This window comes from Megascapheus bottae, chromosome 16 (assembly GCF_031878675.1).
Source record: "Megascapheus bottae isolate mThoBot1 chromosome 16, mThoBot2.hap1, whole genome shotgun sequence".
Classification (NCBI taxonomy): Eukaryota; Metazoa; Chordata; class Mammalia; order Rodentia; family Geomyidae; genus Megascapheus; species Megascapheus bottae.
The window spans coordinates 10198540-10214914 of NC_143524.1; the positions used below are offsets into that span (position 1 = coordinate 10198540).

At 36.2% G+C, this 16375-nt stretch overlaps 3 protein-coding genes across 3 annotated transcripts; all 3 read right to left on the reverse strand.

Annotated features, from left to right (window-relative positions):
• Positions 1-2357: 2357 nt before the first annotated feature.
• LOC150052682 (olfactory receptor 8K3-like) lies at positions 2358-3229 on the reverse strand. Its single transcript, XM_090348773.1, is given in 2 exon segments — positions 2358-2389; positions 2392-3229. Coding segments are annotated over 2 exon segments (870 nt in total).
• A 6438-nt stretch (positions 3230-9667) lies between these two features.
• On the reverse strand, positions 9668-10609 carry LOC150052683 (olfactory receptor 8K5-like). The gene has a single exon (XM_090348774.1). It carries the CDS (start codon positions 10607-10609, stop codon positions 9668-9670), a length of 942 nt encoding a protein of 313 aa, XP_090204900.1.
• Positions 10610-15195: 4586 nt separating this feature from the next.
• On the reverse strand, positions 15196-16122 carry LOC150052684 (olfactory receptor 8K5-like). Its single transcript, XM_090348775.1, has one exon. The coding sequence runs from the start codon at positions 16120-16122 to the stop codon at positions 15196-15198; it is 927 nt and encodes a 308-aa protein (XP_090204901.1).
• Positions 16123-16375: the final 253 nt, after the last annotated feature.

Consider the following 16375-nt stretch of genomic DNA (forward strand, 5'->3'; position numbering starts at 1 on the left):
AAGACTATAAAGCCTGTCTGGATCTTCTTTGAAGCTAATCCAGTTTAATCTGTACATCCTTAGAAATATTTACAGACATTCACTGTATGTTTCTTCTTACCTTGATGGAGAGGCTATTGAGCAGTCTACTGCAGCCATCCTGTAAGTTATCACTGGATAGATTTAAGTGTGTTTCTTTTTACTCCCTTGAAACTCATCAAATTGAAGTTTAAATGTGACTCATGGATAAACAAATTATTGCACAGTGGTACCCAAGAGAGTGTCAGGTGTATCTACTAATTATTCTACTGAATGCTACATTAGGGACACACAAAATTCAGAGATCAGTCACAAACTACAGGGAAACTTCTAATGGAGAAAGCAATAAAAATAAAAATATGTGACATATAACAGAAGTCCAATTTTTATGCTAGAAGCACATAGTAAGAGTCAATAAAATTGGAATTAGAAGGCAGAGATTGACCTAAATTGGAAACAGTTGCTTTCTAAACAGAACTTTTTTATTAGCCACACATAGAATTTTGTTTAATAAATGTGACCATAGAAAAAAAAGAATCTTAGGATTGATTTTTTGTCAGTCATGGGGTTTGAACTCTGGGCCTGGGCTTTGTGCCTGAGCATTTCAACTCAAGGCTTCTACCCTACCCCTGGGCCTGGGCATTGTCCATGGGCTATTCAGCTCAAGGCTAACATTCTACCCCTTGAGCCATAGCCCTACCTCCAGTATTCTAGTGGTTAACTGGAGGTAAGAGTCTCATGATCTTCAGTGTGCAGGCTGGCTTTGAACCATGATTCTCAGATCTCAGACTCTTGAATAGTTAGGATTATAGGTATAAGGCACTGTGCCTGGATAGGATTGATTACTTTTAAAAACAAAAATATTTTCATGAGGAAAGATGGCTGTGATATGAAAGAATTATTTCTTTAAAATTTATTGTAAAGGTGATATAGGGAGGTGTTACAATTATATTGAGTACATTTATATTAAGAATACAATTATATTAGGAGTACAAGTAAGAGTGCATTTCCATTAGAACAATGTAACTCCCTCCCTCATTCTCTCCATTTTCCCTTCCTGTCTACCCTTCCATCAATGTGTATAGTTCATTTCCAACATAGAATCTAGTGTGAAACAATTATTTCTAAAATATAAGAATTTCTTTGTCTTACATTTTCTTATAGTCTTATATTTCTTGTATATCTTATATTCTCTGATAGCTACCTATCAGACTTCATTTGTAATGGTAAAGTTCTGTCACAATAAAAGGACATGGCAAAGAACTGAAGCATGATATTATGCAATCTATTTGGTTATTTTTTTTTGCTCAGAGATGAAGAATGGATGCAGGTAGAAAATTGTTAAAGCTAATGGGAATATATATTCCATAATGATCAAAATGAATAAATGCCAATAGTACAAAAATTGAATTGCCGATTGTACAAAAACTGTTTCTTTATTGAATTGTCCACTTATACAAAGATAGAAAAACAATAGGCAAATTTTAGGGATAGTTAATTTCTTTTTTTAATAGATAATTTAAGAAATTATAAAACTGGGCAATTATGTGAGGAAAAAAACAGACTAAAGCATAAATTTCTAAGTTTTTATAAATGACTACATAATGCTTTACTAATTCATAATTCCATTAGTCCCAGAAAATTGAGAAAACTGAGGCAAGCATATGGGCCAACTAGAATGTATGGATTACAGAATTTCAGTTAGCAGACTTTCATCAAAAGAAAAGTATTGGAGAGGAAAGCCTGAGAGAGCAATGTATTATTTCAGCCTGCTCATAAAACTTTATATTTTCATGAATCATGAAAGCAATCAATATTAAATACAATTACAACATGCACTAGTGAAGGAATGAGATGGCTTATACCCAAAAAATGCACACACAGGAGATGGGCTCTGCAGGTTTTATAATAATGGGTCATGTAAACACAAGACCCCTTCCTTGCATTTTGTTCTGTTATTCCAAGCGTTTTCTGTTCCTGCATAATATCTTTGCTTCCTTTTCTGATTATCTTTGCTCTATATGCACTTAGTATATCTATTTTCTTTAAAAATCATTCCATTTTATATATCAGCTTATTATCTCTCTCAAAGAAATTTTGTTTTTACCTTGTCTTCTTCATTGACCTATGCAAAGCAATTAAAAGTATCTGTATGTACACTACAAAGAGCGATTACAAATTGAATCAAAAATTGCAAAGTTTCTGAATAGGTCTATACAAAGGAAATATATATGCCTATATCCCAATTAGCAATAGGCCTGTTTTATAAGACGCCAATGAATTTATGCAAGCGATTCCAAAACCTGTGTAATGCACTTTTGACATCTTTGTTCCTCAGGCTATAGATCAGAGGATTCAACATGGGGATAATTAAAGTATAAAACAGGGAAGCCACTTTATCAGTATCGACGGAGTGACTGGACTTGGGCTGCACATACATAAATATCAACGTCCCATAGAAAACTATGACCACAGTCAGGTGGGACCCACAGGTGGAGAAGGCCTTGCGTCTGCCCTCCGCAGATTTCATCCTGAGGATGGACACGAGGATGAATAGATAGGACACCAGGACTATCAGTAGAGAGGAGATCAAATCGAAGGCTGCCAAGATGAGAATGATCAATTCGATGTCCTGTGTATCTGAGCAGAGCAAAGATAACAAGGGCAGGCTGTCACAGTAGAAATGACTGATGACGTTGTAGCCACAGAAGGACGAAGTGAAAATCTTTATGGTGACGAGAAGAGACACAAACGTGCAGTAGAGATAGGGGATTGCCACCAGTATGTGGCATGCCCTGGGAGACATGATGACCGTGTAGAGCAGTGGGTTGCAGATGGCCACGTAGCGGTCATAGGACATGGCCGACAGGATAAAAAGTTCACTAACGATAAACACGAGGAAGAAAGCCAGTTGTGTAGCACAAAAAGGATAGGATATTGTATTTTGATCCACCACGAAATTTACTAACATTTTGGGGCCCACGGTTGTTGAATAACCAAGATCAGTGAGAGCCAGGTGTCTGAGAAAAAAGTACATGGGGGTCTGGAGCCTGGAGTCCACCTTGGTGAGAATGACCATGCCCAAGTTGCCCAATAGAGAGACCACATAGATGAGGAGGAAGAGCGTGAACAGGGGAGCCTGCAGCTCAGGACGATCCGTGATGCCCATCAGGATGAATTCAGTCACCACGGTGAGGTTGTGTGTCTCCATCCCGGTTGATCACAAAACCTATTCTGAATAAAGCTGTAAGCATAGCCAACTGATTCCCTTTGTTACTTCACGTGAGTCTTTAGTAAACGAAGCACAGACAAGCTATATCTGGATTTCTCAACTTAAAATATAAGTTACAAATTATTCTAGTTTAGAGATAGAGGCTCTAAATTAATCAGCCATCCTTAACTGAGGTCACAGCCACAGCTTTCCAATATTTAGGTACATTTTCTTTATGGCTGACACTGAAAGTTTTGCTGCTTTGGGTATCTAAAATTTAGAAACCTTAATTAAGCTGCAAAATCTCCTCTATCCTTTATGCCTTTCTGAACCAGTGTGGAATTTTAATCGTGCTGATGTTAAGGAATTCTGATGCACAATTAGATATATTGAGAGATAATGATAGCTATGAATAACAAAAGATTGTACAGGTCCTAATAAAGCACACTTTTAAAAGATAATGGAAAATAAATTACTTGGTGGTTTAAATCTAATTCTTATCACAATCATACTTCTAATTTAATTTAATATTTTATTATATAATCCCAGTTATACAGATTTTTCTTGCTATCAATTTCAAAATGTAGTGCTCTGAATACCAACTTCAATACACTGGACAGAGTTTAGGCCTTTGTATTAATAAGATTACAGTAGAATCATTTCTATGCAAGTAGAGAAAAAAATAGTAGGCATAGATATGGAGATATATCCTAAAATATGTCTTAACCTATAGTAGTGGCAAAAGATGGTTCTGAGAAAATAGTACATTTAGAAGAATGTTATAGAAAGCCATTTATCCTCAGGTTGAAAACCACCATGCTTTGGGGAAGATTTATTAGGAAGGATGTGTGAAAACTGCATCCTTCCATGAACCTAAGACATAGTTCTAAATATTAAATATATTTTACGTCTGTTTTATACAGTCGTGAATGCATCTTACCTGTAAGAGGTTTCTTTTTTATATGTAAATTCACCTGGATGATGAAATAGTTCTCAGGTGTATGACTATGTGTAGATGCCAAATTGCATAGGATATAATGTACAAAATTTATCCCCGTCTTCTTGTCTCTCCTCTACTCAGTGACAAAATTTTTATAATCAAGTGCTACTATTTTAAATTACTCACCTTTTATTTTCCTACATAGTTCAATAATTTTGTAATAAAATTATTTCAACTTACATATTCTTGGAATATTAATTTTATCCAGAGGGCATTTTATAACTGACAAACACTAACCTGCACATAAAAGGTGAAGTGAGCTTAATCATGCCAAAGAAAGGACATTGGGTCTATATAATGCAAGTTTTGAGGAGACCCCTTTGGTTAAAACAAAAGTGCAGTTTAAAGATTAAAAACACATTTAGACCTATACTATGGAATATCATAGGGACAAACTAAAATTTACTCTAGATGGGACACATATGAAACTCTGCATGTGATTTGTAACTCTTTTGTGTATGCAAACAACAGAAATTCTTTTAAAAATTATTATAAACTTTTTAATATATACATTAATCAAATTAAAATATATCTGGCTACTCTAAAGATTGTGTCAGATTATGATGTGGAAGGCATGTTGATGTAAGAGAATTGTCTATTTGAATTTACAGAATTCAATTAAAGAAATTTGGAGATAATAGGGTTTGAATTTATGACCTTGCTTCATTTGTTTGCTTGGCTGGTACTCTACCACTTGAATCATACCTCCATCCCCAATTCTTCACAAGGAAAAGGAATGTAATAGTGGCATAGAAGGAAAGTTGTACTGGTAACAGTCTCTGAGTTAGTTAGAAGCAAAATAAATAAATTAATTAATTAATAGTATACCATTTGATATAACAAGTAATTTGATTAGAAGTAATTTGAATTAGATCCTTGTAATTCCCATCAGATCACAACCTGTAATGACTACAAGTGCAGTCGATATATTCAATATGCATTATGTATGAGGGTAGGGATTAGAAGAGAAAATGAGGGAGGAGAATGGAAGTGGTGACATTGATCAAGATGTATTGTACTCATGACCTAGGTTATGAAATACTCTCTAGTACAGTAACTTATTAAAAGTATGTTGTGTGAAGTCAGGCCCAAAAAGACAGTACTGCACTTTTTCCCTTATATGTAGAAAATAGATTTAGCTTCTAAAGATAAAAGTAAGTATGTTGAGCAGTATGCAAGTGTATACAAATGTATTAACTGGCATATGGTGGATTAAAGGGAGAACTCAAATAGTGTAACTTCTTAGAAAACAAAGTCAGAGTTGAGCTAAATAAAGTACCAAGAAGCAAGTATTTGAAAGTGGTAGGTTTGGGGCCAAGGGGAAAGGATTAGACAAATGAAGAGAAGAGTGGTCAAGAATGCAGTATATACCCTACAAAATTAAGAGTAAGAGAAGGGGAGGGATGGGTGTGAATATTGAAAGGGAGGATTTGATCAAGATATATTATATTTATAAACAGCTTTGCTACATAACAAATTTTGTATAACTACTTAAAGATAATAAAAATAAGTACAAACAGAAAAATTTTAAATTTTATAAACATATTAATAACAAAATAGGTCCCAATCTCCTAGTTGTCTTCTAAATCCCTATGAATACATCTTTACTTCATTAGAAACAGGATAATATAAAATGCTTTAGGAATGATACTAGGGCATTTCCTCAGTAAACTCTATGCATTTTACATTTTGTTTTACTTTACAATTAAGAAAAACCACAAAAACTAAAGCAAAAATGCCACTTGGAAAATACCTGAATTCTTCTTAGGTCACCCTCACGTCAGCTTTAGAACACTTAGGAGAACAAAACAAAACAAAAAACATTTTATGGTGTTTCATTTTTCCCCACCAGTTTTTACCTCAGTTGTGAAGAAATTTATATGAAACAAATATTAATAAAATCATAAAGACCATTGTGTATACATTTTACTATCTTTTCATATTGCTGTCTTTGTTGAGTAGCAATTACTTAGTATAAATAAATTAAAATTTTATTTTTTTCTATTTGTGAAAAATCCTATCTGCTTTTGATGCAATACCCCAGAAATCAAAGTATATTGTGGGCATTCTATGTTATCATAAAGTTAGCTCCTGAGATGTCTGTTAATCTTCAAATAATGCTTTCCACATATAAACAGAAGGTAGAAACTCTTCTATCTCATTGACACATGAGGAAAGAATCACAACCACAAATTTACTTGAATAATTATTGAGTATTACACTATTTGAAAGTATTATTTTTTTAATTTAATGTTATTGTCAAAGTATGCTTACATGTCTATTTTTATGGGGCCATAGAGCTTAAGAGCTAGCAAATAATTCTTTAGAATGATAGCAGTCTAATTAGCTGAATGGTGTCAACTTCTTGAATAGTCCATTTAAAAAAAACTGCTCATATTATTTTAGTGCTATTTCATTTGCTTTATGTTTTTGCCTTAGAGATCAATTTATATAAAACAAATACTTTGTACATAATAAATTAGTGTTATTTTAAAGTTGCATGTACAGTTAGTGATTAAATTATACAAAATATTCAAAAGGTTATTCAGGAAAAGATAACCATTATTTGTTCTTTCCAAGGGTCTGGGACTGGAGCTTGAACTCAAGGCATGAGAAAGCGTACTTGCTCATGATGGACACAATACAACTTGAGCCATACCTCCACTTCCAGCTTTAGTGGGTTAATTGGAGATTAGCATCTCATTGACTTGGCTGCTGTAGTAGGCTTCTAATCAAAGGTTCCCAGATTTTCAGCTTTATGCTAAGAGCTTTTATAAGGAATCTTTGGTTACACCTCTGCTACTAAAATGGAAGATGCAAATGTCCTTGGAATACTGTGTTGCTTTCTAACATGTGATCTGTCCTCCTCTTTTAAATTGTTACCTGTCATTATGAAGCATTTCTCTTGATTTCTCCAAGTGTTTTTCACATGGTATTTTGAGAATAATTTATGGAATTTATTTCTGCTTGAGGGTCTCCCTAAGGGATTGTTAAACGGATAATTATCCCTAACAAATCTGATAAATTAACAAGATATCTAGAGGCTGCTCTCTATTAATCAAGTGCACTTTGTATTCATTAGTGTATTATGTTTTCTCGAAGAAAACAGAATAGCATATAAAAATGTATGTGTGCGGGGGCCGGGAGTTTGGCCTAGTGGTTAAAGTGCTTGCCTAGCATTCATGAAGAGCCAGGTTCGATTCCTCGGTACCACATACATAGAAAAAAGCCAGAAGTGGTGCTGAGGCTCAAGTGGTAGAGCTCTAGCCTTGAGAAAGTCCAAGGACAGTGCTCAGGCCCTGAGCTCAAGCCCAGGACTGGCAAAAAAAAAAATGTATGTGTGCGATTGGCTAGCATGCACAAAGATCCAGGTTCAATTCCTCAGAACAATATACATAGAAAAGGCTGGAAGTGGTGCTGTAGCGCAAGTAGCAGAGCTCTAGCCTTGAGCAAAAAAAAAAAGTGTCCAAGGACAGTGCTCAGACCCTGAGTTCAAGCCCCAGGACAGGCAAAATAAAATGTATGTGTGTATATGGTTATAGATGTACACATACATGATAAATATGCACATATAATAAATATTCAAATATATTGTATGTGATGTGTGCATGAACACTCATAAAACACATTTTTATGATTGGGTGTACATATGTATGTTATTATATACACTTGTATATCAATATAAGATAATGAAACCCAACAAAAGGGCTGAATAAGAAGGAAAGGAATAAAGGTAACACAGTGGAGAAGGTGAATTTGTTCAAAATACTTTGTGTGCATATGTAGCAATATCACTAGGCATGCATTAATTTTACAAATACATTGTTATCTCAAAAATCATATATAGGGGCCAGGAGTTTTACCTACTGGTAGAGTGCTTGCCTAGCCTGCTCGAAGTTCTGGGTTCAATTCTTCAGTACCACATACATAGAAAAGGCCAGAAGTGGCACTGTGGCTCATGTGACAGAGCTTTAATATTGAGAAAGCCCAAGGATAGTGTTTAGGCCTTGAGTTCAACCTCAGGACTGGCAAAAAAAAAAAAAAAGAAAGAAAGAAAAAGTATATAGTCATTTAATTCCTTTCCTGAGTGAAGAATCCCATCATTCTTCTGCATCTTTTCCAGGCCCACCCAACAAGAATTTCCTATTTACATTTTAACATATATTTTAAATTTTATGACTATGATGGTCTACCCTTGTCTCTATCTACTCTCTCCCTTAAACCCTTCCCTGGATACCATAAGCCCAGCTTCTTAATTAAAATTTTTTTTTGTTCCCTAATTCGGTAAAATACTTTAAACAAGAATCTGTTCTATTATAAGATTATCTCCAAAACCTTGTAAATTAGCTTTTTGCCTTTGAGGTCCCTGCAGTATGCCTGGAATCAATGAGGAGTTTGAACTCTGTTTCATTTTATTTTTTTATGTGAAATTTTTCTTGTCCTGTGTTCTGGGATTGTTTTCCAGCTTTCAGTTCCCTGGTTTTTCAACTGAAATACTTATAGCCATAAATTATTCATGTAAAATTCAGAATTCAGCCACTTTCCCATATGAATCACCAGCAGAAGCAAAGCTGAACATAAAGAATATGTATGATACACAGACAACAAGTAGCAATCTGCTAGAAGTATGCAATCCATCTCTAATTAATTTAAGTATAAGTAATTGAATTCTGCAATTAAAAGAGATAAATTGCCATGATGGTTAACAAGAAAGACACAGTAACTAAATACATGCTATTTACACCATTGATTTATGGTCATAATATGCAATGAAAATAAGGTTAACTAGGTAGCTATTAACAAAAAGGAAGCAAAAAAACCCAATAAAGCTAACATAGATTACTACTATCAAATTTAATTCATATTCCTACTGCTAAGAGAATATAGAGTTCTTTGGACATGTGAGGCACAGTGGCTCATGCCTGTAATCGTAGCTAGTCAGGGGGCTGAGATCTGAGGATCAGGTTCAAAGCTAACCCGGGCACTGAAGACCGAGGAACTCTTATCTCCAATTAATCATGAAGAAAATAGGAAGTGGGGCTGTGGCTCTATGGATAGGGTGGTAGCCTTGATCTGGAGAGCCCAGGGACAGTGCCCAGGCCCAGTGTTCAAGCCCCATGACCCACCAAAAAAGTGCCTTCAATATGCTAAATAAACATTGATGCAGAAGCAAGTAATATTGGAGGGGTTAATTAATAGATATCTGAAAGATTAAGGTGAATGAGAGTTAATATAATGGAAGTAATCATAAGTTGTGAATGTTTTTATGCATTTTTGCTGTGAAGCTGAAAGCATCTATCTATCTATCTATCTATCTATCTATCTATCTATCTATCTATCTATCTATCTTCTAATCATTTAAATCTGTCCATCTATTAGAAATACTGTCAAGTATCATTTTTATCATGGTTTATTGAAACAACATTTTGTACTACACATTAAATACAAAGTTTAAATTGGCCATTAAAAATTCTGTGAAAGGCATTTTTTACTTCTTTGTTTCTAACGCTGTAAATCAAAGGATTCAGCATGGGAATCACTAAGGTATAAAACACAGCTGTTAATTTATCTGTGTCAAAGGAGTGCATGGATTTGGGCTGCAAATACATGAAGAGCAGAGTCCCATAAAATACCACCACCACAGTGAGATGAGAGCCACAAGTGGAGAAAGCTTTCTTCCTGCCTTCTGCAGAATGCATCCGACACACAGCTAACAGAATCAGAGTGTAAGATATCAGGACAACTACAAGGGAGGAGATCAAGTTAAAGGCTGAAAATACAATGATGATGAATTCTATATCTCGTGCATTTGAACACAGCAGAAGTAACAGAGCAACATTATCACAGTAGAAATGACTAATGACATTGGAAGCACAGAAATTCAAGATAAAAATCTTCACAGTGATCATAAGGGATTGAAAAGCACTGTAGAGGTATGGGATGCTCACCAGCCCATGACAGAGCCTCGGAGACATGATGACATTGTAGAGCAGAGGGTTACAGATGGCCACATAACGGTCATAGGCCATGGAGGACAAGATGAACAGTTCACTGATGATGAACGTGATGAAGAAAGCCATCTGCACCGCACAGGCGTAATAGGAAATGGTATTTTGGTCTGAAATAAGATTTACCAACACCTTGGGATAAATGACAGTGGAATTGCCAAGATCAGTGAAGGCCAGGTGTCTGATGAAGAAGTACATAGGTGTGTGCAGGCGGGAGTCCAGCTTGGTTAGAATGATCATGCCCAGATTTCCCACCACTGTGGCTGTGTAGATGAAGAGGAAGACCCCAAAAAGGGGGAGCTGCAAATCTGGCCGCCTTGTGACTCCCAAAAGGATGAACTCAATGGGTGTGGTGAGGTTCTGTTGGCCCATTTCCTCCCAGAGCTCTTCTGAGAAAAGACAGAAGTGTTAAAAGCTTTCACCTAAAATCATCAAGTTAGACTATGAATTCCACTGAAGGGAGGATTTTATCATAGTGGATGATAGCATAAGAATTTCGTGTTCTGATTCTCCCAAGTGAAGAACAGAATCTTACACACTCCCAAGTAGAAATCTATGTGATACACAATGTCAAATCATAGGGTAAGTTCTTCATAAACAGCCATGGATATTTGGAGCATGGCTGCTGGTAAAGTAACTACATCGATCACAACTTTTAAATACATGTCTTCCTTTCTTTTCCTCCTTTTCCTTATTATTTATTTATTTTTACCAGTATCTGGGCCTTTACACTGATGTTCTACCAATTGAGGCACCTCTCTATTTCTAGCTTTTCGCTGATGAATTGTAGGTGAGCATGGGAGGTCCAAGCAATTCAAACAAAGTCATCTTGATTTGCATGTTTAGGATTGCTTTAAACCTTGCTTCTCAGATTGCAGCCTCTTGAGTAGGATTTTAGGCTTGGGGCACCAACGCCTGTCTTGTCTGGTAATTGAGATTTGATACTTTTAAAGATGGAAGTAGAGAGCTTATGAAACTAATGAAATTTAGAGCCCCTTCTCTGCACTTCCAGTATCTTTTGTTGGACTTTCAACAAGAAAAGAACAAAAAGATACATATTCTAGATTATAAAAGCAAGGTACATTAACCAAAATCCATCATCTATGTCTTTTACCATTTGGAGTTTTACATTAGCTGAAATCAAAATAACTCAACTTATCACTGGGCGTTTTTAGGATTCAACTAATAGACTAACAGCAAATTGACATAATGATACTGTTTATAAGGTTCAAAATCAATAATTATTTATTATTAATCAATAATATCTTCCCATGTAGAAATAGAAATTTAAAACACCCCCACCCCAATATGTGGTAATCAGCCTAGAATTTTGTTAATAATATTAAAATCCTCACAAATTTGATTTGTTTGTTCAGAAATGCACTTAAAATAGTCCCATGGGAAATAAGAATTTGCATTCATTTATCAAATTCCATGTATTGTTTAATGAAAGAAAATCCATTTTTAGCACAGATGTCAAGATATTGAACATGTGCATCTATTATCCTGCAATTCATAATTTATGTCAATATATTTGGGAAGGAGAATTTGATATTGCATTCTTTACTTCATTTTAAATCACATTGTGGGGATGTCTTAGATGACTCTAAGTAATTTTAAACATTCTTTTTCAAAATACTGTCCTATATAGTAATAATGCAAATATTCCTGCATTTAGTTTAATGCTTTGTTTTTAATTTTGTGATAGTGATAGTCTATAACAGCCCACTGCATAAAGAAGTTACTGTAAAATGAATACATTAAAGGCTGATTCCTATGATTAAAGACTGGGAACTCATTTTAACTTAAGTCTCTTGAATTCCCATCGTGTCCCACTTACTGTTTCTACAATGAATGAATAGATTTAGGTTACTGTTATTTCCAATTAGATAGAAATTACACACAAAAATACTCAAATAAAATGCACAACAGAGTAATAGAGTGTTAACCTGTCTAATTGCTAGGCAGGAACACAAGAAAGTCCACTGCTCAAGCCGTTCTAATCCCAGGTGCCTGAGACAGCAGACATGGAGTCCCAGAATGCAGTCCACAATGGTGTCTGTATTTCCCTTCCAAGCAGTGAATGAGGCCTAGGGAGAAGAGAGATATTGCTGAATTACTACCATTCTTTTTCCTACATACCATTGTCTGCCTTGTCCCCCTTGAGTTTCACTATTTTGGTTTTCAAAGTTCTTTTACATTTTTCCATTTTTTCTACTTTTTTAAATTAATATTCATTCTATTTTCATGGATACAGGCTTTCATTATGATGTTGTCACATCGGCAGACAATATATCTCCATCAAACCCATCTCTCTAGCACCCACTCATCTGTCCTTACCTCTCTTTGCCACAATTTCAATAGGTTTAGTTGTTCTATTTTCATACCTATGAATGAAATACTTAGATCAGAGTCACCCTCCAACCTCTTCTACTACATTTATCCTTTTTTCTCCCTCACTGATACATTGTCATTACCAAAACATATCATATCTCTTGCTTTAGGTCTTTCCTCATCCTAACGAAAAAACTATAATTCTATTGTTTTTCACACATCTATTTTGTATGCAGATGGCCATGTCCCATGGGGCCTTAGAGTTATACTGTGCTATCAGAAATGCAATGCAATGCAATGCAATAGAATTCAGAAATCCAGTGCCAGTGTATTTTGCTGAGAATTCCTCTAGTTCTTCCTATGTCTCCTCTCCTCTCCTCTCCTCCCTTCCCCTCTCCCCTCCCCTCTCCTCTTTAAATTTCTTCTTTAACTTGTATCCCTCTTCTTTTCTTTTTTATTGGTACTAGGATTTAAACCCAGGGCCCTGCTGCTGTAAGGCTGGTGCTCTACCAATTGAGTCACTTCTCTAGTGTCTATATCATGGTTTAATTTTTTTCTCTCTTTTTAAAGTCAGTTATTACGGTCCTCTAAGAATGTGTATATACCACACCTTACACTATTTCTAATTTTTTTTGTGCCAGTCCTGGGCTTGAGCTCAGGGCCCGAACCCTGTCCTTGGACTTTCTCAAGGCTAGAGCTCTACCACTTGAGCCACAGCACCACTTCTGGCTTTTTTCTATGTATGTGGTACCAAAGAATCGAACCCGGGTCTTCATACATGCTGGGCAAGCATTCTAACACTAGGCCAAACTCCCAGCCCACTTTACACTATTTCTATCTTCCAGATAGCATTATGCATACTCTAAATACAGCATGTAGCACATTAAAAACAAATTCAGAAGACAATTGTTAAAGAAGAAGATACCAACATTTTTAATGCAGTTAAAGTAATCAGCTGTCACAAACTAAAGGACTGTTGACATAATTCAAAATTAAAGGAAAATCATCAAAATTGGGTAATTGTTAAGATGCATGACAATATTTATCCACTCACCTACACCTCACAAGGTGAAATGTCTTTCTCTTGAATTGCTACTCTACATTTTTCTTTGAATGGGAAGAATTTATAGTTATTTTTCCCTATTGGTGACGTTCCCCATAGAAATGTCATTTAATTTTACTGTTTATTATGACTAAACCATGTGAGAGGCTTAAAATAAAACTGCTTTGACAGTCTCTTTTTTCTCTCATGAGAAATTGTAATGGCAATTCTCAGAAAGGAGGCAGACAGTACTCCAGATCTGAACAGTTCTCTTGAGAGAGAAGCATGATTTGGAAACAAATATTAAAGTACCTTAGGAGAATACACTGACACAAACTTTATCCATACCAAAGCAAACATGGTCCAAAGTTACCATGAAATTTTAAAGGAAGTAATGTTCACAAGAAATTTTTGGATTCATATTTTTCATGAAAACAATGAACCGCACGAAATAACATTGAAGAAATAAGTTCCTAAGTACAAATAGAGACCTATAAACATAAAGATATAAACGAATTCAATACAGACATGAATTCTTATGAAATATACTTTTGTAGTGATCACGATCTCTTTGATAACTGACAATCGTTGTAATTGTTCATTTTTTTTAAAGATTTCAGCCACTTCACTATTATTTATTATTGTAGACTTGTTGAATTTTAGAGGAGTCACGTTTACTTTCTTTTCACATTTCCTGTGCTTTTCACATTTCCTACTGTTGAGGTGTTGAGGTGGTCTCTCTGTGTGGGGTTGATAGGGGTAGTAGCAGAGTCAGCTAAATTTTTACTATTGCCTTTGGGGTATGTAGCTCAGTAACCATACAACAGCCCCTGTATTCAGGGCAGTCGACCTTATCACTAGCCTCATTCAGATGGTGATAATATAGCTGAAGTGTCTTATAGATGGGCCAATGAATCAGTTCTAGCATATTTTTCCTACCAAAGTTTCCTTTCTTGGTGAATAGAGAGCCACTGCCTGCTCACATTAGAATAGAGTTACCTGAAGTATATGATGCTTCTTTCAGAATGTCACGGCTCTAGGAGGACACACAGAAATCACCTCTTAGCTGGGGTCCTCTGCCCTTTCTGGTTGTAGGTCAGATCTCTGAGGAGAGTCTCTGTTTCTTGAGTCTCTTTCAGTATTTACTCCCTGTGGCGACAGGAGGATACAGGAGAATCCCATTGTTCGAAAGCCTCCAGCTCTGAGTTGTCAATTCCATCCGACAGGAAACAGACATCCAGATGTGGGTTCAAGAAAAGGGCTTGGCGATTTTGCACCTTTCCCCTGCCCAACAAAGATGATTTCTCTATGGGAAGGAAGAGACTGTGGTTGAAATCAGCCTGGGTTTTCAAGTCTATGAGACTCTTACCTCTAATTAACCAATGATTTAATTAGGATTTAGATTATGAGAGCAAGTCTGACTCAAAAAGAAATAATTGATTGGTTTCTGTGCTATAATGAGTCTGCATGCTTGAGTCAAAGGAAAAGGGGGTTATTTATGAGAAATACTATCACGAAACACATGCCTTTAATCATAGTTTATTATTACATTATTTCACATGGAAGACTAAACACACTGATTTCATGGATAGTTAAAGACCTTCCTGAAAGCATTTTTTACCTCCTTGTTTCTTAGGCTGTAGATCAAGGGGTTCAGCATGGGGATCACTAAGGTGTAAAACACGGAGGCTACTTTATCAGAGTCATGGGAGTGCATGGACTTGGGTTGTACGTACATGAAGAGAAGAGTTCCGTAGAAGACAACCACAACAGTCAAGTGAGACCCACATGTGGAGAATGCTTTCTTCCTTCCCTCTGCAGAATGCATCTGACACACAGTCCACAAAATCAGCACATAGGACAAAAGAACCACCAAAAGAGAGCAGATCACATTAAAGGCTGAGAAAAGTACTGTCAACAACTCTGTTTCTCTCACTCGTGTGCAGATCAGAGGTAACAGGGGGACCACATCACAATAGAAATGACTGATGACATTAGAGCCACAGAAGGTCAAGGTAAAATACTTAATAGGAAACAACAGAGCCTGAAAGGCACTGTAGAGGTATGGGATGCCCACAAGCACACGACAGAGCCTCTGAGACATGATGACATTATAGAGCAGAGGGTTACAGATGGCCACATAGCGGTCATAGGCCATGGCTGACAAGACAGACAGTTCACTGACGATGAACATAATAAAGAAAGCCATCTGGATGGCACAAGCATGATAGGAAATGGTATTTTGGTCCACAACAAAGTTCATCAACATCTTGGGGCAAATGACAGTGGAATTGCCAAGATCGATGAAGGCCAGGTGTCTGATGAAGAAGTACATAGGTGTGTGCAGACGGGAGTCCAGCTTGGTTAAAATGATCATGCCCAGATTGCCCACCACTGTGGCTGTGTAGATGAGAAGGAAGACCCCAAAAAGGGGGAGCTGCAACTCCAGCTGCCTTGTGACTCCCAAAAGGATGAACTCAGTGGGTGTGGTGAGGTTCTGTTGGTCCATTTGTACAATCCAATGATGAGCTCTTCTAGGAAGAAACAGGAAGAGATTTTTAAAGCTTTCCTTTCACATCAACTCCTATTTACAGATATAAAGTCTATTTTTTTATTCAGAATACTGGGGAGAAAAATGTCTCCATCTGTAATTGATAGAAGAAGTAAGACCAGTCTTTCACATACAAAAAGACAACCACACACCCATGTAATTGTAACACTACTTGTAATTGCCAAACCAAGGTTTCAGACTTGTATCCCAC